The 27,122-nt window shown below is 28.7% G+C and overlaps 1 protein-coding gene across 2 annotated transcripts in view; it reads left to right on the top strand.

The window, feature by feature from the left end:
* Window positions 1-15,113, top strand: part of LOC103575047 (semaphorin-2A) — a 135,680-nt gene extending 120,567 nt beyond the window's left edge. For both annotated transcript variants that reach the window (XM_014444975.2, XM_014444974.2), the window contains 5 exons: window positions 4,544-4,774; window positions 4,952-5,365; window positions 6,140-6,416; window positions 7,916-8,363; window positions 10,863-15,113. In XM_014444975.2, the coding sequence (XP_014300461.1) occupies window positions 4,544-4,774; window positions 4,952-5,365; window positions 6,140-6,416; window positions 7,916-8,363; window positions 10,863-10,937 (1,445 nt within the window). In that variant the 3' untranslated portion in view covers window positions 10,938-15,113. The remainder of the gene's footprint in view (window positions 1-4,543; window positions 4,775-4,951; window positions 5,366-6,139; window positions 6,417-7,915; window positions 8,364-10,862) is intronic.
* The last annotated feature ends 12,009 nt before the right edge of the window (window positions 15,114-27,122 follow it).

The raw sequence follows: 27,122 nt of genomic DNA, 5'->3' as shown, positions 1-27,122 counted from the left end.
TTGCAGTGTAAGTAGCTTTAATAATTTAAAATAATTATGGAATAAGAGAGACCCTTTTCCGACGTTTACTTGACATAACTTGGCTGAATTAAACTTTTATAAACTATTAAACAACCCAAGCTTTCTGTGTTTTCTCCCTTAGCCTTAGCCTGAGTTGCCCCTTTCGCTGCCTCGAGATGCATGATTAGCCATTTGTTTCGTCGTTTAATTTCAAGCCGCGCTTTGTAGCAGCCACCCTCAAGAAACACCCATCAAGAGTCATTCCTCTCATTGAGTTTGTCTATTAGTAAAGGCGTTGATTAAACTGCAGAGAGTGATCGCGAGAAGTTGATGGTACGGGTGACGAATGTGATACGCCAGAGATGTGTTTTAAGTACGTGCGCTCAGGATCGATTTACTGAGGGTTCAAGTTATCCAGCAACTTGATGGTAGTGCTGGTGGTTGTAAGAGCTAGTATAAATTGAGGAAAAGAGAAAGAAACATAAGAGGATGAAACTATAGTGGTGATAGTGCGCTGTAGAGACTGAGGAAGAGAAAGAGAATCAAGAGTTTGAGAGAAATGGTAGACATGAGGGTGATACTGCTAACGAGATCTGAATAACTGGCTGACGAGACAACGTTGGCCAACCACTTTCACGGTTTTCTGAACTTACAGGAGCAACGACAACCGACGATCCACGTTTGCGCCTTTTTATTAGAACCTGGACCGGAAGATAAATTTCCAGTATCCACATTAGTGTAGTTAGTATACCTGATGATAAAAAAAGTTTAACAAAAGCGCGAGTAGAAAAAAATAAACTAGACGAGTCTCTGGGGCGAAAGAAAAAAAATTTAGAATTCATTAAATTTTAAACCTAATGTTTTTTGTTAAATTTCGAATCTTTAGTAAATATAATAATTTTTTAAATGACAAAATTATTTTTTTATTCAAAAATTTTTGGTTACAATTTGTAGGATAAGATGGGGCAAGTTGATTTACCTGAAAAGTGCGGGTAATTTAAAATTTTGAAAAAAATAATTTTTTTTTTGTTCACGGGTTTGTTTTCTTAATGATTTGATTGAAGCTGGGAAAAACTGACTACGAGGTAAAATGGGCCACTATTAAAACTTTATTGATTATCGTAATGAATTTTTTTACCTCAAATTAAGTTTTTTTTAATTTCGCAATAAAATGATTTTGATAAAACTTGAAACTAGAAATTTTGAAAACTACACTGCCCGAGCGGATCATTTTCTCTCATTATTTTCTACAAACAGTAACCCAGGAATTTTCAACAAAAAATAATTTTTTTGTCTCAATAATAGTGTCTTATTTTGCCCCGTTTTCTAGCAGATTTTCTTTAAATAGCGTAAAAAAATATGTGAACTGTTTATAAAATAATTATTTTTAAAATTTCGTTTTACCTCACTTTATATTATTATATAAAAATGATTGATGTCTGACCCGGAAATGATTGATAGGTGAAATTGAATCTACAGTATTACCGATTTTATCTTTAAAGTTATTTCCCCTGTATTTCTTCGATATAATTTTCTAAGATCACATTTCAGAACATTCCCTAATTTAATAATTTTTTCGAAACGTTTGACTGGTCAGAAATGATTCAATTTTTCCCCTCCCACTCACACTTCAGTTCTACAGCGTGACTATATATCTATATATATACTCCGTCGCTGAGTCCAAGAATTTTCACGAAAACTCATTGAGAAAATACACGATTGAGAGGAAGATCAAGTGAAAGAGTAACGAAAAATAACGTTAAAAAAAAAAAAAGAAAAAGAAGAAGCAGAAAAATATATAGAGAGGAGAAAAGCACGAATCTGTGCAGCCAGTGAAGCAAGTACTCTTATGTCTGACATTCACTTAAATCTCTCTCATGTTCGTTAATACTTAAAAATTCTGGCTCTTCTAGATGAACAATATTGATTAAATTGATAAACTATGTTCTTGGTATACTAGCGTTGCTAATAAAAATATTATTATATAATTAAAAAGAATATTGCGAACACGTTGCATTTAAAAACCTTTTTTTTTTTTCAAAGAATTTCTCAATTTTTCACGAGAAACGTTAATAGCTATCATCGTTCACTACATCTGGAATTTCCTCTCGAAGATTTATGATGCTCTTAAAATTGAAACTAGTAAAACCCACATAGACTTACGAAAAAAAGCACATTTGTTTTGGTATAGAAGTAAGCTTAAGCTTATACGCCCATCGTTTTTGGTAGTTCATTCGGTCGCGAAATTATTAACGTTTCCGCTGTCGTAACTTGAAGGTAGAGAGTACTATTAAACTGGGTTTTACGATAGCTTGGGTCATAAAACGACAAGTGGATGATCATTGAACTGGCGTTAAATTTCCGGATAGTCTCTGTCATCATATCCCACTGCGAATAACATTGAATGAAAACTACAAAAGTCGTTCACCGACCAACGCTCGCTTTCTCGCTTTGAAAAGCTTTTAGTCGTTTAACGCGTCCAAAAGATAGTATGGGAAACATCGGTTTTATCGCCTCCCACTGCGCTCATTTTCTACTCACCGCACAAACAAATCGCTTAAACAAATTTACGTATCACTTTTTAAATAATTCGCCTTTTAAATTACTATTATTTTAATTCATTTTACAACCGATTGAAAAACATTTTTTCTATTATTTAATTAATAGTTTTTTTTTTCGTCCGAGTTAAATAAAAAATGCATGTATTCTTACTATATGAATAACAGTTTGAATATTAGTTTCAAGACTTATTTTACGCTAAGAAAGATGAAGTCGAGCAAAAAAAGAGACTGAAAATTAAATTAGCGTGTTAATAAATTTTCGCGTACATGAATTTATATTTAGATTCATATAAAGACGAATAAATATTTATATGATTCTATATCAAATTGTTACCAAGCTAATATTTTAAGAAGTATAAAGAGGTTTGAAATTTTTAAAAGACACAATCTATCAAATATGAACGAATATTATTCAATTAACATTTATCAAATATTCTCCGATTTTAGTCTTATACAAAGGTAACGAATTTTTTAAAAATGTTCTGTCAAATATGACCTGGGGGAGAGGGCCAGAGCTTTTCAGAAATTTATTAATTTTTTATTAAAATAACTGATATATTTATCACGATCGCACTTGCAAAAATTGGTCTCATGTCTAAGAGAATAAAAAATGTATATATATATATAATTTAATTAATTATAATAATAATAGACTAAAAGTAGGGATATTTGTCGCTAAAAAAAAATTTATCATGGCTCTAATTTACCCCGACAGTAAATTTGAACTGATGGACCATTTAGCCCCTAATAAACATAAAAATCATAAAAACATATTTAAAAAAAAAGGAACATTAATATTTAGATTTATTGCAAATGACTTATGTCTAAATATAGAATCACATTCCACGTAATCGGGGATTATAAATTCGACTTTGTTGGTATATTCTCTTACATGCCGTGCTTATGAACAAATTAATTGTAAGCAATATTTTTTTTACACTCGCTTCTTCATTGTATTAAAATTATTATTCTACTTTTTTTTTTATTTAGCATGCTTTTGTAAGTAAATAGATGCATACATAAAGCTTCTGTGGCAATTAATAAATTTAAATAATTACCTTCTAACTAATGCTGTTAATAACTGAATAATAAATTCCATAAAAATAATGAGAAATTTTATGCTTCTAAATATCGCCATGATACCGTGCTGTTATTATTTTAATACTATTTAACATGATAACTGATCTAATTAAAAGACTTTGTATTTGAATCTTATTTTCGTGTTTTTCTTATTACTTGTTTCTTCTTAAGAAAATTCCATAACTACACAAAAAAAAAAAAAAAAAAGGATTTCTTGGGGCAAAAAATATTTCGCATTATGAATTGAAGATAAAAATTTTTTGGCACAAGAAATCATTTTTTTATTTGTATTGTATTATGCATTATTTTTTTTTTTTTTTTTTTTATATAAAAATTCAAAAATTTTATACAAAAAAATTTTATTTATTGACCGAATCTGAGTTTAGTTAAAAAAAAAAGTGTGATCTTATTTTTTTTTTCGAAATTTTGATACTAAATTACAATTTTTTTGGTCATAAAAATATTTCTCAAAGTTAAATCACTAATTAACAAAACATTTTCTATTGAATTACACAAGAAACTATCGTTTTAATAAAAGTTATTTTTTTTTTTTACTGTAAAAAAATGTGCGAAGTTAATGAGGATTAATTCCTATTGAGTGTAGAGCGGATAATTTATCATTTATTTAATCCTCTCGGAGTGAAATTAATTCAAGAGAGGAGTTTATTTTAACCTTCAAATTACGAATCGGTGGATATGAATCAAAATAAAATCACGTCACTCCGAAATTACTTTGCAAAAAAAACTCCCTGTTTACTTCCTTTGCGAAATGATTTTTTTAAATTCCAGACCGAGCGAATTCGAATTTAAATAAAATGCGTACTCCCGAATTTTTACAGTGTACGATAGTCGACAATAATATCATTAATTCAAATTAAATTTATTTTCGATGTTATTTTCAGAACCAAATTTCGTTGGATCCTTTGACATTGGTACTCATGTATTCTTCTTTTTCCGTGAGACTGCAGTAGAGTACATAAATTGTGGTAAAAGTGTGTACTCTCGAGTCGCACGAGTCTGTAAAAGAGATACAGGAGGCAAGAATATATTATCACAAAATTGGGCGACATATCTCAAGGCCCGACTCAATTGCTCAATTCCGGGCGAGTTTCCATTCTACTTTAATGAAATTCGTAAGTTATAATAATACTTTATTTCTTACTATATATCTCAACATCATCATTATCCCTTCCTTCGTCCTTTCCTTATCTCCCATCATCATTTTATACCCAACGATTATATAAATTTTTTTCTTGACATTATAATGACGCCGTACTAATACGATATCTTTTTATAAATCTTTACTTCAGAGAGTATCTACAAAGTACCAGGTGACGATACACATTTTTATGGAACATTCACAACATCAACAAATGGTCTGATGGGTTCGGCCATTTGTTCGTTCCACATCGACGCTATTCAAGAAGCATTTCGTGGTAAATTTAAAGAACAAGCTACAAGCAGTAGTGCTTGGCTTCCTGTACTATCCAACAAAGTACCTGAGCCACGACCAGGTCAATGTGTAAACGACACGGAAACGTTACCAGACACTGTTCTCAATTTTATAAGATCGCATCCACTCATGGATTCAGCTATTTCACATGAAAATGAAAAACCTGTATTTTTTAAACGTGACATCATGTTTACAAGACTTGTTGTTGATAAATTGAGAATTGACTTCATCGGAATGGATCTTGAATACACAGTCTACTATGCAGGCTCAAGTAAATATTTTATTTTATTTTGTAGTCAACAAAATTAGTATCTTTCACTTTTACTTATCATTTGTATTTAATTAATATGCCAAATTTAATCAAATTCTGTCTATTTTATTCCTTACTTAGACTATTCTTAGGCTTATTTCCAATAATTTGTAGTCAGGTTTTGGTCGCCTCCAAATCAAAACCATACTTTTTTTATCATAATATTTTGTCATCTTTTCTAATTATCCAGACTAAAATCAGGCTTTTTGTCTCTATTTTTTTCTTAGCCTGTTTTTGATTGTCTTCAGATCAACAAAAATCTTTTAAAAATTTTACAAAATTTTGAAGACAGGTCAATTAATTCAAATTCAAAAACTCTTTAGTTTGACTAGAATTAGAACAAATTTTAGACCCGGGATACACATAATGATGATCTAACCTACAGTCATTAACCGTTAACATTAAAGCGCATATGCATTCTAGATCATTTTTTTGCTAGTGATGTTTTGAGTTAAAGTTAATTCACTTTAATAACCTATCGTGAACATTTTGATAAATCGAATTATAGAGGGGATACACCACTCCCTTTTTTGTAAAATTTTGAAGTAGAAGGGATGCACTGATACTTTAAGAAAATTAAAACACTGCGTCCGACCTATCAGAAATGATCGTGGTTAACGAAAAAGTTCATAAGACCGATGTTAGGCATTTAACGGCGTTTATTTTGAGCATGTATAAAATATGTATTTTATAAATAATAACACTAATTACGTATTATTATTATTATGATTAAAGGTGATGGTAGAGTACACAAAGTTGTGCAGTGGGTAGACAGTAATGGAGACTCTCAGTCAATTCTACTCGATGTATTTGATGTAACTCCCGGTGAGCCTATTCAAGCGATGGAGATATCCAAGGAGCATAGAGCGCTTTATGTGGCCTCAGACCATCGTATAAAGCAGATCGATTTAGTTATGTGCTCACGGCGATATGATAACTGTCTGCGTTGTGTTCACGATCCATATTGCGGCTGGGACAAAGACACAAATGCTTGTAAACCCTATGCACCTGGGTAAGTGATTTAATTATCTGAGTATAATTAGCTTGATTATTAGTATTATTACACTTAATCGGATTAAAATTTTAATTATTTTTTATTATATTTCATATCTTTTATATAAAATTTAAAATTTTAAACTTTTTTAATAATTCATAGAAATTTTTAATTATACTTTTAATAAAATATGTTATTTCTATTGATTATTTATTTAATTTTTAATGAGAGAGATGACTTTTTTGTCCCGGACATAAATAGTTGATTTAAACTGACAAATATTTCGAGTATATGTGTTCGGAATAAAAAAATATTTAATGCTGATTCGACCTACATATTTTAATGATTATCAATAAAAATAGAAAAAAATAAATATTAAAATGTAGATACTGAAAATTAAGATTAACTCAGGCATAAAATTTGATTTTTCAACATCAACGTTCATCCATAAATGTCATCTCGCCTTCTGTCCCTGTACAACATTTTATTGGATAAAATTAAATTGCATGAGTCGCGCGTTTGCAATAAATTTAATAAAAAATTCTGTTCCTTAAGTAAACGATTCTCCACGATATTTCCGTTGAATTTATATTTTTTTAATCAAAGTATTTTTCCGCTTAGATATCGAATTTTTATAACTTTTAAATGAAATTCTTGATAATTCAATTTACTTGATTTCGATCAACGGCTTTTTGGCTTTTATAATAATCAGAGTTATAACCCTTTCAAAAAAATATGTGTGGGATTGCATGGGAACCCATAGGAATCCATATAGGAGAGTATGGATTTATGTAAAAATCCATAAGAATTAATATAGGAGTGTATCGACTTATTTAAGAACCCATAGGTATCTTTCCCATATGGGAAATTCACGTAGGAAACTCTGGGTACCATGAATTAATGGATTTCAACTGTATCTGAATTTCCATATGGGAACCCCATATAGGACACTGTGGATACTTAGATTTCCATATAAGAAACCCACAGAAAGCTGCAGGTATCTAGATTCCCATATAGGAACTTGACATAAGAACTACACGGAAAAAAAATTCCTGTTGCTGCAACATGCCTGCCTCCTGCAGCTGCAACAGGAATTTTTTTTCCGTGTAGGATATATAGATTTCTTTGTGGGAAATTTATATCTGTCACTGATTTATATATGAATCTGAGTTTCTATACAAGTAATTTCTATCGATTCTAGGGTAATTTTTTTTTTCTATATCTATGGTCTATAGATACGCGCATATGAATAAAAGAACGGATTAATATTCTATTGGCAGGATATTTTTTTTTTTTTTTTTTCATAAATCTTTTGTATAAATAACGTGACGTTTTTTGTTAATTTTTCTAATCTATACAAGATTCCCATATGAATTTGTTAGGGTATGGGTTCCCATGAGAATTCATGCGAGAATCTACATCGGGATCTATGCTGAATTTCCCCATGAATTTTTTTTACAGTGAAATTGCAATAAAAAAAATTAAAAATAAATATTTTTTTTCCATTTAATTTAAAGCCTTCTCCAAGACGTTTCCAACAGCACCGCTGACGTTTGTGACAGCAGCGTCGGTAAACGGAAACTTGTTGTCACGTGGGGCCAATCGGTACATCTGGGCTGCTTCGTCAAGATGCCGGAGGTCTTGATGAATCAAGAGGTCAGGTGGTATCACTACAGCAAAGAAAAAGGAAGGTATCAAATCGCCTACAAGTACGGCGCTGGAGGTGACAAGTTCATTGAGACTTCAGAGAAGGGTCTTGTTATTGTCGGCGTAAATGAACAGGATGCAGGAAGATACGACTGCTGGCTTGGTGGTGCTCTGCTTTGTTCCTACAACATCACCGTTGATGCCCATCGGTGTTCAGCCCCAGCGAAGGCAGCTGACTATCAAAAAATATATTCCGACTGGTGTCATGAGTTTGAAAAATACAAGTCGGCGATGAAAAGTTGGGAGAGAAAGCAAGCTGTAAGTCTAAATTAATTATACTTATTTTATCAGTTACTATTTTAATTTAAATAATTACTTTACAAGAGTAATTATTCTAATAGTTTTAATATAAAAATCAATAAATACAGCAATGAATAATTTACATAATTTAGCGTTTCTACGAACCTTTTACGGATAATTTACTTTTAGTATATTCGTTTGAAGTTCGTTAATAATAAGTTATTAATTAATAATTCATTAATTTTTTTTTAATGAATAATTTATCCATATAATTTTAAAATAATTGACTTACTAAATGTTTGAAAAGTAATTATGTTTATTATTCAAATTATTATTTAGTATGATGAATAATTTTTAAATATTAATATCGTAATGTTTAATATTGATTGCATTAAAGTTGAAATAAATTTTATCTACTTGAAGTAAAACTCGTTCGAGTGTGACATGAAGTAGAACTACCGGTTCTAGACATTTAATAAATTTTAATTAGCTAATTTATATATATAATTTGAAATAATATTACGAGTGTTTAAATCGCAAGGGGCAGCAGGGCACGACGGGCCTAGTCCGAAAATAAAAAAAAAAAATTTTAAGATACTTTAATTAAAGCTACCATGGTAATAACATTTTTTATATTCTTTATCAGAGGAAATAAAATATTAAGTGTTCTCATATATTGTAGTTTTTTAAAATCGGTAATTTACTTCTATTCACAACGAAAAAAAGATGATAGTTGATAAAAAAAGATCTAAAAAACCGTTGATCTTGCAGGATAACCTCAAAACCTTCCGCTGTTTTCGAGCTCTGTGATTTCGAAATCGTTATTATTTGTAAATATTTGAGGTCTTCGATTACAAAAAACTGTTAGACCGAAAGAACATACTTGGCAGCAATCGAAAGAGCTCATTAAGGCTTAAAACTGATTAAATACCGAGGCAAAACGGGCAAGCGGTTTGTGAGTTTTACGAAAAAAAAGATCGACTTCAAAATCGTTGAACAAAAAAAGTTTACACACACCCGCGGACGTCAATCTAAAAATAAAAGTTTTCTATAACCTCAAAACGTCAAAATATGATGAAAACTCGATTTTTGAAAATCGGACCGAAACCAATAACTTCTCTTTTTTTTAAATTTTCGATTTTCATAGCGGGAAGTTTAAAAAAAAACACTTATGTTAATCAGAGTTAAGTGGATTTTTTTAAAAAGGTTTTTTTGTAAGCAGTGACTGCACAATTATTTTATTCGCAGCAACTTAAGTTGAATAATTGAATTTATTTAATATAAAAAGATAATTAAATTATTCGTCGATATCAATGAATAATTTAATTATTCGTTGTAATTAAATAAATTAATTAACTTGGTGTATGCTATAAATCATCTAAAAAATGGATAATTTAATAATAATTACTGCACACCTCGAATACAAAATGTTGAGTATACTCTTCTCTCACTCATAAATTTTCATCAATATACTCTCGTTAAATCGTATCTCTAGTTTATAGAGTATATGAAAATGGTATTAAAAGTACACTACTACATAAAATATACTCTATTAAACAAAGCTGATGCATTTTAAGGTTGATTGATTTTTATATATATATTCCATTTTATTTCAATTTTACTTCGATGATTGTGTCCGATTGTAAACCGATTTACATACTTACTTTTGCATAAACTTTAGATGAGTGTGAAATTGAATTCTACTGAAAATAACTAATGAAACTTTTTTCCATTATAATTGTCATTTATAAATTTACGAAAAATTTACCGGATCATATCCACTGAAATATTTATTTTTTAATAGTTATGTTGTCGGTTTAAAAAACAAAGAATTTACTGCCAAAATCGGATCATTTTATAAAAATTTATAAGAAAAAAAATATTTCCTAAACATGCACACCCCGGTATTTTAAGCTTGTGCAGTTTCTTTAGTTTTCGTCACATAAGCTTTGATTTTTTTTCCTACTCTATGAAAAATCTCTAAAAAAAAACCTTAGCTCCTATTTATTAAAAAATATATATTCTCTTTTAAAAATCACGATTAATTAACATAAAAAAATATTTCTTATCGTTTTTTATCAAGTGGTGGAAAATTGAGTAATATCTCGTGTTCTGGTATACACTTATTAAGATTACGATGTTGGAAAGAAAACTATAGAGGTCCCAAAATCATTTCACGAGACAAATAATTCGGTAGAAACAAGAAAATATAAATTTGATAGCTTAATAACACCGCAACATTTTTATACCGGGGTTAAGTAAACTCCGAAATCTAAAGTAATGCTTGAAACAAAAGGTTGTGTACACGAAAAAAGATATTTCAGGCATTAATCCTTTTGTGAACGATATTTAATTCTACTTTGAAATAGTCGCTGGACTATAGATCTAAAACTAACTCGGGGTGTGCGATATCCCGATATGGAATTTGAAGGTTAACTTTACGATTTATAAAAAGAAAATGGTCGTAAGCTAGATAGATTTATTAAAAGACATATTTTTCCAATTTTTTTGTTACAGCAATGCGCATCAAGACAGAACGATAGCAACCAGAATGTTCACACGAATGAAGTATATGGCACACCACTGGTGTGATCAAACGGTGTGCCAGAGCCTTTATTGAGCAGAGATTACAACACGATGATTCGTACAAATGTCCAGCCAAGTAACGGCGTTTCCGGTGAGATTGGCCTCTGGTGTTACTCACCACTACTGTTTCTGATAGCTCACTACTTCTTTGACTCTAGTGTGATGACTGGATTATCGTTCATTGTGTGAATTTGACTAAAGTTAAAAAAAAAACAATACATTGCGAAAGTGTTCTAAAACTTGATTTAAAAAAATACACAATAGTGCCATCACCAATTTTTTTTTACGTCGTGAATAATGAAAAAAAAAAATTTTAAAATTAACAAAAGTTGTATTAAAAGACTCCAGTGACTGCCTCACGATAATGTGCTATTATTGCTTTTTAATTTTATTTTTATTCAACAAGTAATTTAAATATAATAAATTTTTTCTACATTTATCATTTTTAATTAAATGTAAATAGTTAAATTGAAGTTAAAAATAAAATAATTAAATAGCAACATGGCACATTATCGATTATGACGTAACAAATAAACAAGATTTGAATTCGTCTGTCTTTAAAAATCGAATACATTTATGTTATATATATATTTTTTTTTTTTTAACTATTAGAAATTCATATATGTATATGACAGAGTGTTCGATCGATTATAGACTTCTGGAGGACCAAGTGACTTACAAGTCGCCAGTGCCGCATAAATAATTTCGCCTACTACGAAAAAAAATAAAATAAAAAAAAAAAAAATTGAAGCAAGTAAAGGTACGAACGTCAAAAGTATTCTCTGTTTTCTCAGACCTGTGATATGGATGAGTAGCCGAGTGAAATCCGTGTTTTATCATTTTTAATGAAATCTAAAATCCATGAGTAAAATTACCGTGTATTTATAAGACATAATAATAATTATTATGTACATAAATTAACAATTAAGGTAAATAAAAAAATTGAAAGAAAAAATGTTAAGATAAACACGGATAGACTTTTTGAAAAGCAGAAAACAATCATGAAACGTGTATATATTTCGTTTCGTTTTGAGGTGTGTCACGTTATTAAATAGGATATACATTTATAATTTAATAAGTGTTGGTGGCGGACGCTAAAAAATAATATGTATTACGAAGCTGTCCATAATAATTAATTAAATAAAAAGTTGCTTCTCGATCGACTGATGATAAGCACGATTAAGTAATAAATAATAGTAATAATACTAATTAATAACAATAATAATAACTAATAATAAAAAAAAAATAATAATAATAATAATAATGATAACGATAAAGAATAATTGGGTGTGTCTTCACTGCGTCTGTAATTTTAATGAATAAAAAGTACAGTCGTACAAAAAAAAAGTTACATAATGAGATTACCGACGGCTTTTCCGCAAAATAAAAAACACTTTTCGCGCATTTTTTACCGTGTTGTAATTATAATTACTTTTTTTTTAATTAAAACTTTAATTTTAATGTATTTTTTTTTTTTTTTTTATAATTTTAATAATTTTAATTAAGCAGTATTTTAAAGGCATTGAGTATTAACAGATGACATAAATATTTTAACGGTTAAAAAAAAAAATAATTATATATGTATTATTTTTAATGACGTTATATTTGTACTTGACAATTATAATTTTGAATATCGCGCGTGTGTTACAATAGCGAGAGCCAATATTTGTAAAATAACATAGGGATTCGTGTCGGGGATCCTTTTACTTTCATTGAGATTATTTTACCCGGGTTTCTGTTTAACTCTATCGTCTTTAGCGAATATAGCAACGGAATATAGTAGATTACTTAATTTGTACACAAAATACTACACTGCCCCTTATTACATGAGATGCTCATAATCTGAAAGCCATTTTCTCATTTCCTCATACACACACACATATATATATATATATATATATATATATATATATATATATAAATGCATCCAGTAATTATATTCATTACCTCACTCTAATTCTGTTTACTCTATCTTTTGTTTTCTCTCCTCTATTTATCCGTTCCTATTTATGTTTTTTCTTCATCTCATTCATTACATACGCGCTCATGTATATTATATGTGTACAAGCACATCCTCGCGATCATATTGTACATACGGAATTAAAAAGTCACTTGCAATTTCTAATAGACAACTATAATATTAGTTTATAGATAATTAGCGTTTACGTTAATTTATTATGACCCGAAAGAGTAAATTGGTTAGGATGGTAGTCATGATCGTGGTAGGAAACTGTTTTATTTTTTTTTTTTTTTTTTTTTTTTTTACTTTTTTTGATCATCGGAAAATTAACGGAAGTATTTAGAGAGATTTAAAATTCATTAAATTATAGAGATGTGAAAAAGTTCTCTATTATATAAAAAAAAAAATAGTTTATAACTGCCTAGATTACTATTTTATGACAGCATTTTTTTTTTTTTACATAAATTCAAGTTATTATGAAAAAACATGCACATCTACAGTGAGAAAAAAAATATATGCTGGGAATTACTGTCAGTTCACTAAAACGAGACATTTTTTACTAAAATATTCGGCGACGTTGAGCCAACGGCGACTTGATGAAAACTAAATCTAGTCCGCAGCACAATTTTCTTTCTCAGCATACAAATTGAAAGTATTTATTAGAGAACTTCAATCGTCTATATATTAATGAAATAAAACAGAAATTCAAGCCATGACACACTTTTCTATCGGACTATTTTAGGTTGATTACTTTAAACATAAAAAAAATGATACGTATAACAAAGTGATAGTATATTGCCGTCGGTTTGTAAATATTTTTAAAAATATATCATAAACATTCATATTTTTTTTTTTTTATGTTCAGAAACATTATTTCATTTTCGATATCGACACTGACGATATTATGTATATTTGTATCTCGCGATGAGTCGGTCAACGCAAGTTATCTGGGCGAATGAAGGGTAATATTGTTGTGTATAAAAAATAAAATGTTATCTTTAAGCCTCTGTACAAAAAAATATTAAAATAAAACCAATTTTCATGGCAACTATCGTAAAAAAAAAAAAAAAACGATTTAGATGAGTCAGCGTGTCGGGAAAAATGATTTTATTTTTTACATCTCCAACTTTGATGAAATTAGGTTTATCTAAAATACATATATATATAGATATATATATATATATATAGTAAAAATAATGGGATGTAGAAATAAATCGATAATGATTATAAATAAAAAAAAAAAATAGCACGATCCATAGTCAGTGAATTGCAATATAAAATTGATATGAAGGGAATAAAATAAATGATAATTCTCAAATGAAACATGAGCTTCGACAAGTATTGAATAGTATTATGAATTAAGAATGTAAAATTGAAATAAAATATCAAGTATACAAAGATAAATAAACAATGGTAATAATAATCATAATAAAAATATCAGTATTTGTGCATCGGTTTCCGAAATTTTGTTTTTACTCGGTTTAAATTTTTTCATAAAAATTATGACGCTAGTTCTATCACTACTGGTGTTGTAATTTTTATCGTAAAAATAATATTGTTAACATAAATAATTTTTTATATTATATTTATATATTATAACACGAACATTAAGAGTTTACGCGTGATATATCTGTACGTGTCTCGCTGATTCGCAACTAAATATTCACGTGAGCCGCCCGCCAATCACATTAAAAATTATTATTTCAAAAAATCGACGTAAATATATTTAAAAGTAATAACACGAATTCCGAGACAAGTTAAAAGCAGAAGAATACATAAAAAAAAATAAATAATAAACAATAATAAAGATAATATTTAGAATATTACCTTGTAGAAAAGGTAACAAATAAGACTATATTGAAAGCGAAGATGCTGGATAAAAATAAGATTTAAGAAAAAAATAGTATGGTATATATCTTTGGTCGTAGTTGCCCGAGATGGGATTGGGGAGCATGCCAAAACATGATGGAGTTTTTTTTCGTTCTATTAAAGATTCTTCTTTGATATACGACACATCAAAAGAAATGTATAGTATGTAAAAAGATTATTCAAAGTATCTTAAGTATCATCTCGGGATTATTGGTGTTACGAGAGTGATTATGGAAAGCAATTTAGGACGAACATAATGTTGTTAGAAATATTATTTTTAAGACTATCAAGTATTGTATATGTTATATCAATATATATGTATGTATATATATATACATATTATACTGGGTCAAAAAAACAGACTTTTTTTTTTTTCAAAAATTATACGTAAAATATTTCGGTATAATTTTTGAAAAAAAAAAAAAAAAAAAATAGTCTGCTTTTCTGACAGTCTAATATTCATATATATATATGTATATATATAGACTTTAATAAATTTTGATGCGCCGAAATACTCGACATGTGCCTCTATAGTAAGCCTAAAAAAAATATTAAATAATATTTTCAATGAATTAATTTAATAAATTTTTAGTTATAAAAATAATTATAAATAATAATTATAATATAAGTAAAGAGGAATAATCAACGATTCGAGATTTCGACGTATCAATATATTATATATTAAATAAAGTGGGTAAAGCTATCTCGGTAAGCATGATAAATTGAATGCATGATAATAATGATTGTTCCCGTAAAAACTAGAGAGAATAATAAAATAAAAAAATAAAATGAGTTTTTATAATTAACATACAATTATTATTATTATTATTATTATTATTATTATTATTATTATTATTATTATTATCATTATTATGTTATTATTATAACTTAATTAATATTTTAATTATAATGATGCGGAGAAGAATAAATTCTTGACGATACATTATATATCATTAGAACTAGCCAATGACTGTCTTGCAGTTTCGAAAAAAAAAAAAAAATAAAATAAAAAAAAAATCTTCATTAAAATATACATTATTTTTATAATTATTAATTTTAATCATAAATATAATTATACATTTTAACAATTATTAATATTAATACTTTTATTTATATTTTCTAATTTAAATTATAATTATAATTTTAAAAAGTGACTACGACTGAGATATGATAAGTTTTTGTTACTGACAATCAGTTATTCATTTATTTTTTAATGTTTTAATTTCTCTTATGCATTTAATTTAAAAAAGTGATGCCTCGTGACCTAGATACAAATTTTTAATATAAACCGACGATTACCAACAGATTAATAATCTATTCATCTTGTGGTAGTCATTCTTCTTCTACTCTTGTCTCAATCATTTTTTCCGCACGCTATTCATTTTTTTCCGCGCATATTATCAATTTTCATTTGAAATTTAACATAACATATATAGTATGTGAATGCCGAGGAAATGGAGCGGAATAAAAAACCGCCTCGAGCAATTTATCCGAATGTGTAAAATTCAATTTGACAAGAGAACATATATATGTATATACATATATACATAGATATATATATATATATATATAAAATTTTTTCTTTCCACTACTGTTGTTATTATTATTTTTTTTTTTTTATTAGATGTAAACAAAATTTTCATATACTATTTGTAATTTTAAAATGTTTTTACTTATAAAACTGAACATAATAAAAATAATAATAACAATAATGAATAATAATAATAATATTGGTAAAATAAAAATAATATATAAAATAGTTTATAATTTACAGTGATAATTGCGCGTCTCGTAAGTAAAATTGTATAGTATTTGAGAGTGAAACAAAAAAGAGAATTTTTCAAACGTATGATGAGAGAGTCTATAGAGAAAAAAAAAATAAATAAAAAATAAATGATTTTTATTATACGAATTATTCTTACGTACCAGTCACGAACTTGTTATGATTCGTGCATGCAAATATATCGTTGGTCACGCGTCGTCACGTGCGTAAACGATGTTATCATTAATAATCATCGCTATCCCGATTATCAATTTATGTTTATAATTTTTTTTTTACTTAATGTCATAAGAGACAACTTCTAGATATTCACCTAAACTTAAAACATCCAATTGCTATTTTTATCAAAACGAAAATAAAAATTTAAAAAAAAATATGTTAAAATCTTTAACAGTTATCCATTGTTCACTATTGCTATAATAAAGATTTGCTTTAATAAACTATTGCCAGTGATTACTTTTTATTATTATCTCTATAAACCCATATTATCATTGAAAACATGATCCTGAAGTTTGCAGACAAATAACAATTTTTGGATTTTTTTCAACAAATCAATTTCAAGAAAAGAAATCAGAAAAATAGTCGACTGTGTGGGCCAACGCCAAAACTTCCAACTGTTTTTGAGTTCAGAGAACTTGAAAAGGTCACTTTTAGTAAACTTTTGGGCTCTTCAAACTCAAAAAACGGGTGGACCGAAAAAAATTTATATGCAGCTGAAAAAAATATATTTTTAGCGAAAAATCCAAAAATTATCAGACGTCGACTGACTTTAGTATCATATTAATAACTATGATTAATTTAAGAAGAACATTAATCAAAAAATTTTGAATTTTTTTTTTTAATATTAAAACATTTTAATGTATCGAATTGAAGATAATATTTATTAAAGGTATGTATACATTTACATTTCTTCTATTTTATAAAATATCTTTACGGCAGAAAATCACGCAGGTGCCGATTTCAACTTTTAATTTCGATAAAAATACTTTTGAGGTTATCTTCTTGAAAATCGCTTTGGATCATTATTAGACTGGTCGCTGAATAATATTTAAGAGGAAAGATTTGCATATAATTTTATGTAATGTAAATAGAAGCTATTTCTGTAAATAATGTCGTGAAATAATGTCATTCTTAAAGTTATTCGAAAAACTTGATCTCGTTAATGCACGAAATGATATTTTTATTGTAGACATATGTCTTGAATAATTGAAAGTTAACAACCCGTCAATCATCGAGTATTTTAAACTTCATCGTAAAAGTCAGTTTTTTTGTACATCATTGGAAAACATATGTCATGTTCGGGGACATTCTCGAAATAATGTTTTTAAATAAAGCGCGCGAAATTGATGTCGGTCATTTCGAATTATAAGATAAAAGTAGATTGTATTAAATTTAAAGAGGTATACTTTTAAGTAGCAATTACTGATTATTTCAAAAAACTATTTGCATTTTCACACTGACGATGTATTAGGGTAGAGCATTTTAATTTAAAGGGTCAGGAATTTTTTACGGTTATGATACAACATAGTAATTTTTAAAATTTCTTGTTACGATACAGTCCAAGCTCGTTAGAAGTAACCATCAAGGGTTGTGGGGAAAAATTTATTGATAACATCCAAGAATTAGGCACCATAATTCCTCAAGAAATGGCGTTAGAAAGACAAATCAGTGATAACTATTGTAACAAAATGTCTGTAACGATTATAATAAGCCCGGGAGTTTCAAAGTCGTAACGAAAAACCCGATAAGAAGTTGCTTATAACGAGCTTGGGCTGTAAATATGTTGCATACTACACTATATTTCAACAATGCAAAGGTTTTCAAAACAGATTTATCAATACTTTTAAAGTCGCAGAATCAAAATTTAGTGACCAAAGTTTTGTAAATTTTCTTAAATGTTTTTCTTTTTTTCTTTCTGTCTCACTATTGGAAAATCGAGTTAATAGAGCAAACTAAATTTAAATATACGGTTTTCAAAATGCGATATTGAAGATAAGAACTTCTATCGATAAGAACTTTTATCACTTTGGAAAAACGACTCATGTGTTAGCGTAAACTGCTTCAACTTCTATTTTATATCTACATTAACGACAAGATAATAAATGATTCACGTGAGTTCGAGTAACTTTCGATCGATTTAAACTACCTATATACTAATGTCTATTCTGCAAAAACGTCATGACTCGTAACATATAATCGATATTGAGTCCTATGACGTCATTGCTTACATTTAAAACTAATCGAAATTCGTTACGACGTCATTTTAAAAAATACTCTCTTTTTAATTGAGGTTAGAACTATTGATTAACTGACAACTAGAATGTCTACTCGTTATTTTTTCTGTCTTTATGTAAAGGTCATTACTCTATGATTGAACAGTACAAACTTTATACATAATACAAAAGTACCAAGCTTATAGCAAACATGGAGTCTCGCTAAATTATTTCATAAAGTTTAGCATAAATCTTTGAACGAACATATTAATTTACATTAATTAATATAAAATAAATTCGATTGTTTATTATTTTTTAATTTAGTCTCTGATTAAAGTGGATGAACGGATGAAAAAAAAATAATTATAAAAAAACATTAATTACGCAGACTGATAAAGTAAAGTGGGTGAAAATCTCATAAATATTTCAGTTATGTGAGGGATATCAAATTCCGATAAAATCACCAAAATGGCCAAAGTTTTAATGGAGTTCCAGACACGCTTGCTTAATTAACTATTAACCACTCAACGAATACTAAATTATTCGTAACGTTTTTTCATTTATTAAACAATTTCACGAAGCTAGAAATATTTTTTTTTTATTGAAGCGACATGGAAAAAAGAAAAGTGGATAAATTCTAGTTTCAAAGATCAGCTGCCCTACTTCGAAACTGTAAAATTAACAGTATTGAAGAAGAAGAAATTATTCAGTAATCATTACAGTTTCATGTAAGACTATTTTCAGTTTTTAATAATGTTTCATTCGTATTTAAGTTCTATTCAACTAAAAATTTATTAGAAACTGTAAAATTTGTCATCTACAGTTGTAACAATACTTTTCTTTTCTTATATATCCGACTAAAATTTGTCTTGAGATATATCCGGGTCGAAAAATTTCATCTGACTTTAGTCTAACTAGATCGTATTTGGACCAATTAGTCTATATTTAAATTTTAATAAAAATTTTAAGCTGTTTTTGATCTAAAGACGATCAAAAAGAGCCTAATCAGAATAATAGGCAGTAAAAGTTTGATTTTGGTCTGGATAAAAAAAAGAATGCGAAATATTTTGATAAAAAATTCTGATTTTGATCTAGAGGCGATCAAAACCAGACTCAAAATTATTGAAAACAAGTCTGAAAATAGTTTTAATACTTGATTACATTGCACATGTTGACTAAATACAAGTAAAAGATAAATTGAATAAAAAAAAATATAATTTTTACTTGATTTAAGAGAGATCAAAATTTTTGACCCAAGATCATCAAGACTTTGTTGGAGTAATTTAAGACGTACTGTAATAGGGTATTACCCGACCAGATTCGTGTCAACTCCTTGTCAAGAACAATTAAAGTATTCCTTAACAAGGTATTCACGACGAAATCCATGGACGGTCCTACCAGGGTAAAGTAAGGTGTACTCTAATATATAAAACGTCTATTCTTATAACTTTCATGAGTATTAGAAACGCATTCACACGCTGAAGATTACTGCGTACCCTTACGAAACTTAACTTGCTCAGTGAACCAGCGATTCCTTCTGCTAATTACGTCCTTAGGATGGTGTTGTTCCAAAAATAGAACAAGGCTGGTTTCATCATAGATTAGAGTCTCAGTACATCTTGAATTGATCAGATTATAGTGTTCTGGCGACTAGTGACTGTAGACTGATGATCATGGAAGCCTCTTATATGTAATTATATACAGTCTATACCCTAATGCATACAGTGGGTCTCTGGTAGGAATGATTAAGTGATGAGATTGCACTTGGGATATACAGCACAGTCCAATCTCATTATAAAACTAATCGGACGATAGGGGAAAAATTTCTGAGAATTTCTGAGACGGGTTTCCTATTAGCATGCTCGCTATAAGACTCAATATTTTGTTTTGTACAAGAGAAATTTTTTGTACTTTGTGATAATTTTCAACAAATTGAGCGGAAGAATTTTATAACGAGATTAGACTATATTAGAACATGTATGTTTTCTAATATGTATTAAAGATAAAAATTATCGAGTTTTAAACACTGAGATTTAAGAGGGATCTGAACTTTTTTCTCTATCACACCTAAAGTCCACAAACGGTACTGTCCTTGTTACACTTGCGCAGTAAATGGAAACTTTGTCCGCGTTTTTCTCTTAAACAAATGAACACTTTTGAAAAATGAAAACGCAGATTGCTAGATTAGAAAGCAATGCATCGAGCCTAGTCCTCAATTTTGCGATTGAAGATTTTATTTGAGAGAAACTTAGACAAAAATTATTGTAGACCTTTCTTCAGTAGATATACTTTGAACACATAATATAGAGAAGTTTGGAATTCTGTTTAGCGGGTTAATGGATAAAAAAATGGATAAAAAAATTTATTGATTTTGTAAAAACGATACCGTAATAGTGGCAATAAATCATACGCGTAAAAATAAATTGTGTAGTAAAAAAAAAATGGCTGTAAAATGTCGAATATTTAAAATTATATGCAAAGTTTGTGTTTATGTAAATTAAATTTATTGGTGAAAATTGGCCGTTTTTTATTTTTGACAAAGATTTAAGACTTGCCAATGCGAGGGAACGTCAGTAATTTTCATAAAAGAACGATAGTTGAACATGCATGTCCAAGCCATTTATATTGATCTTAATTACCCTTTAAATAATCTACATATTATAATTACCTGTAATTCGATCTATTATAAAATCACCATAAATAAATTTATGGTATTATAAATTATTTTTAAACTTTATTTCGAAATACCTGAAGTTATTACAAGACATAAATTATCATTTTCTTAATTAATCTGACGCAATCGAATTAAAATTTGTGTTATCAAACTTCTTTGAACTACGTATTAAATTATAATTGTTGGAAATAAATCCCCTCAAAGAGTATGTTAGTTACTCAAGTGTAGTTAGTAGAAGCTTAAGTTCTATAATAACGGATTTATTTTGTGAAACAGGTAGCAGATCATACTGAAGGATTTTTCGGTCTCATTAAATGAAGCCTTAGAAGATTTAACTTTCAAGAAAAGAATGATAAGAAAAAAAAATACCTTAACAATGTTAAATAAAAGAAAAGTCCAAAAATATTATCTACATAGCTGATAATTTCGAGCTCCCCGAGCTTGAAAAGTTTATTTTTTATATTATCAACATCTTGAGATTAAAGAAATCACGGTTGTACAAACGGACATTTAGATGATTCTACAAAACTTAAACAAGCTATTTAATAATAATAGTTGAATAAATTTAAAACCTAATTAATAGTATATTACACTACAAGGGCAGAAAGTATGAAATTCGAGGACTAAGAAGTGATCCAAGGAGTCCTCGATCATATTTTAAAAGACTGGATAGCAAATTTTCCGTCTTTCGAATACTAACCAGAATATTAACGTGGGACAGAGTTTGACCCTGTGTTCTTTGACTTTCAATAAAGAAATGCGATTCTAAAAGGAGTGAAGTAAAGCCAGAAACTTAGGTACCGGTCATTGAAACTTTCAATTTCGATGCAGACAATATGAAAAACATCAAATTTAGTTAAATTGGACAAATTAATACTGAGACTACTTTTGTTTTTATTTTAGCTGTTTATAAGAAATCTATAGTATATTTCGTGACAAGGGATAAAACGAACTAATATCAGACCAGGGTGAAGTTGGCTGATATTACCCGCAGCCTGAATTCGTGTTTTATCCTGTGTTACATATATTTTTTATGATTACCTTTGCCTTCAGCTCGGATTGGCAATCATACACGCGCATTGAAATATCCTACTTTTCTCCTTAGGTGTATAATATACTAATTAGCGGCATTGAATTGAAATGAGCTTATTTTGACAGGATGTAGACACTAACTTCAAGTTTTGATGCTGGTATCAAGAAAAAATATGTAAGGTCCTACTATTTTAATCGTGTGTATTTTAAGTCTATACTTTTAATTTAAATTCGTATACAAACTGTAATGTTTAAAGAATTTAAAAATACATATATGACTTAAAACATACATATGAATCAGTGAATTAGTAATCGATTCATTGAACATCAAACGAACTCGACAATGCTAGAGCGAATTAGCAGTTAATCAACTGTAATATTGTTTGTTCACTGATCAACATTTGTCCGGTATAATTTTATTTTTTTGTTTACAATTGAATTGCATGAATAAACACAGTTTCCATATTTTAAATATCATCCGGAATTGGATATCGGATAGCTTGCAACTGTTTGTAAAAATTTTTTTTCAAATATAGGTAAATTTTATAATTATATCGCTGTACATTTACCATGATAATAATAATTATTATTTTTTTACAATTAGCAGTAATGAATGCTATAAATTAAATATTTCATAAATAGTTGCCTTGAAAATGAAATTATGCAGTTGAATAATTTGTTCGTTAATTTATATTCAATTTTAAACGAAAAATTTAATTATAGAATTTGGTAATATATATGTGATATAACGACTGCATAACGTATTTATATACGAATATATAAAAGTTCTTGTATATATTTGTTGATTACTTGTAACGAAATGATACTTATGAATTATGAGATATATTTTTTATGGTTTTAGTAATAGAGAGTTCATATTTTTTTACACGATCTATGAAACCAGTAGTCATAAAATTTCAACTATGAATCGTATAGAGTTGATTGAAAACTGCTTTTAAAATAAATAATATATAAATAGACAAAAAATTATGGTACCGAACCCATAACAGCTTATAATTTTTTTCAAATTTGAATAAAGATCAGAGTTCAAATGCAGACCAATTGGTCCAAATACAGTAAAGTTAGACTAAAATCAGATCAAATTTTTCAGTCCGGGCTTCTATAGAAACATATGAATAAATCCTATAATATGGTAATAGTTCTATAAGATATGGAAATTCATCATGTAGAAATGAAACCCATATGGATAGGAATGGTTACTATAATTAGTGTGGGCGCCATTTTTGGTTATCGTTACTACACAAAAACCTGTTACCATATGATATGAGTATCATTCCCATAAAATATAGGTAACTGTTATCGTAAATTTCCCTCCACGTACAAAACATGTAAAATTGTTTTATCAAAACATCAATGAATTATAATTTATATGAATAAAACATGAAAAAAAGAAGTGATAAAAAAATAAAAAATTGAACATTCAGATAAACGAAATAATTAAGTGTTAGAATAATATGAAATATCGGCTGTTCTTCAGTAGAAGACACTGAGTGCTTCGCAATCGAGGTGAGCAAAACGAAGCTAAATTTAATTTAATGTAAAATTAAAAATGAATAAAATATCTGACTATTTGATTGGAAACGGTGGGTGAAAATGCAATACTGACAAGTGGGAGTTAAGTGTAAGAGTAAAAAGACCGAGAGAATTGTTCACCGCGGCATGTAACCGCGCTTGGACGCGGCTTCTATACCTGCCCTGGTAACTCAACCATCGTTGGCCAAACAAATGAATCCACTGATGTGAGTAGAATCATATTAAACCCAAGCTACCGAACGTTAACATTCACTCACACAGATAAATCATGTAATGTTATATATATTTGATGTATAAAACTCACGTAAAATTTATATTCAATTATTCCACCATTCTTGTTGAACACTCTGAGTTTTCTAAGCTCGTTCTATTCTGCCCCATTGGAATCGGAATTGCCAAACTGGAACCCAGTTTTCGGGATCGGGATTTGTGAGGATTAGCAGTTGATTCCTTTTGATTTGTCGTCCATTTGTAGGTCAGTCACAATGACTTCTTTGAGGTAATACTAAAAAATAAATAAAAAATTATCAGTCATAAATTCTACCACCATTAAAAATGTAACATTTTTAATTTGTTATCTATGGGTAGTGTTAAAATAGTAATTTATATATCAAGTGCGATTGTGAAAAAAACGAGTTATTACGATTGACTACAACGAGCATCTTATACGGAAATGTACTATACATTAGTTTTTGTAACAAATACTCGAAAAGTACGTCAATGATTACTTCTAGGTGGCAGGTTACCGATCTCAAGTAACAAAAGGCGCGTGAAATATAATGAAAAATTTAACCACCAGATGGCTCAATGAGTAACTTCGATATTTTTTCCATGCATGCAAATAAAGTTATATTTTTCGCACGGCTGACGTCACAATTTAAACGATTAGGTATCTTTATTACCCGCTATGTTATGCACAACATTATTAGCTGCCGACTTTAGGCGCTCAAGGGTAGACATTTCTAGTATGTGTCACAAAAAAAAAAAATAACCCTTTTTTAACCGTAGAAATGATATTATCAAATACGTACACATGTACATGCATTATTCATAAATAGATATACTCGGATATTCTAAAAATTTTATATAATGTCATGTTAAACATTTTATTAGATTTGAAAATATTAAAAACGAATTTCACACGTAAATTTATGAACTTTCCACAAGAGAAATTTAAAATATGTCTTAATATATTTCTTACTATATATACATATATATTGTTGTCTAATAAGAAACTTATTCTCACAACTAAGCATGATATTAAACGACATGAATCTACATTAGAAAATTTGAATATTCTCACGAAATAAAATCTCATTTCTCGCAACGTATAAAATATTCAAATATTTCAATGTGCTCTACAGCTGAAGTGTTCACACTTTCATACTGTAACATCATTATCTCCTTTGCCCTTCTTGTTTTTTAATACTACATCCCCCAATACCAAAGTAAAATAAAATAAAATAAAATAAAAAGTAAATATAAAAATATAGAATAAAAAGTAACGAGTGTTTAAGATGGTCGTAGTGTTTACGCATATTTTGCATTTACTTAAGACTCCGTTTGAACACAGAAGATTACTTTAAATAATATTTTCTCATGCTTCAAAAGTGAAGGCAACTAGTCTACGAGATGACGGTTACGAAGATGAAGACGACGCTATTCCAGTGCTTTGATAGACGTACACTGAAAGAGACAGTAATAGGAATTTAAAGATCGGGTACCGCTAGCGGCAATATGCAAAAGAAAATTAGGGTGATGTAGTTTCTATATATATGTATACATATACATATATATTAAACCAGAGTTAATGAATATAACGACATGAAAAGCGTAAAAATAAATGAATATAAATAAAGTTAATGTAATGAAGTCTGGCCGACAAATAAAATTACACTTGATTTTTGATCGTTATACAAAGCACTTGTGTTAATTAATAGTATGTATTCATTAGTATACATCATAAACATAAATTCGCATTTTAAGGACATTCAGACGACGCATTTTGATGTAGGCATGTTGGGATGCTTTTCATAATAGTGCCAACACGATCCCCACGTGGTCTAAAATATCCCTGAAGTGCTTTCTGTCGCTTCTTCTTGGTTGTAACCTTCAGATTTAATTAACTTGCTTCAAGCTTTCATTGAGTTATGTCAAGTCACGTACCCATTCTGTAATCTTTGTATTATGCCACTCGAAACGTATTTCTGGGAAGATGTCACGACAGGATAAACCACGAGTTTCTCTATTCTACACCATAGTGTGTACTTGTCTGTATATATATTCTTACCTCATTCTGTACACCGTCTTATTGCATTCGTCTTCTTCTTACGCGGTTTTACGTGTATATACTGTTGTGCTTCGGTTCTGCAACATACATATTACTCAACCATCGGTTTACACGCTATAGTTGACGTACACCGTCACTCAAGACGTTGAGAGCGCTTGAAATTTAACATCTCCTGCTTTTCTCCATCTTTCATAAGAAAAGGATGAACAGGAAGCGCTACAAAAGCGAGTTGTATATGTGGGAGAGTCGGCCAGACTCTGATAGGATTGAAGCCACGGGTTCGCGAAATGAAATTTATTATGTCTTTAATGTGGGAATAAAAGACAAATTTTATTTTGTTCATGTTTTTGATAATACCTATAAAGATTTATTGTATAGCTTATAAAAGTTTTTGTTGCTTGATGTTTATTTTGTTATAAAATAGATTTTTTAATTTTATCAATGCGTAAAATATATAAATAAATATATTATCAGACAAATTTAATCCTTTTCATTTTTTTAACAAAAAAAAATACCTCCTCTAAAATTAAAATTAATAATAGAAGTTCTTTACAGTAATAAAAAGTATTTGCACTCAATAAATAGCCTGATTTTTTTTTCATTAATTCGAACATACTCGAAATTTATCGTTGTTTGATATTTGATTATTGGTATGTAGATAATATTTATTAAATACATTTATATCGAACGAATTTTTTTTTATATAAATACAACTGAATAAATATGACGTTATAAAACAAACGAACTATAATTTAGATCGTAAAAATAGCATTTAAAAATTATTTTAACAATAACGTCAGATAGAAGAAAAATACGGAA

Source organism: Microplitis demolitor, chromosome 1 (assembly GCF_026212275.2).
Source record: "Microplitis demolitor isolate Queensland-Clemson2020A chromosome 1, iyMicDemo2.1a, whole genome shotgun sequence".
Taxonomy (NCBI): Eukaryota; Metazoa; Arthropoda; class Insecta; order Hymenoptera; family Braconidae; genus Microplitis; species Microplitis demolitor.
Note: the sequence above shows the minus strand (reverse complement) of the source record. Positions and strands in the feature narration are given on the sequence as shown.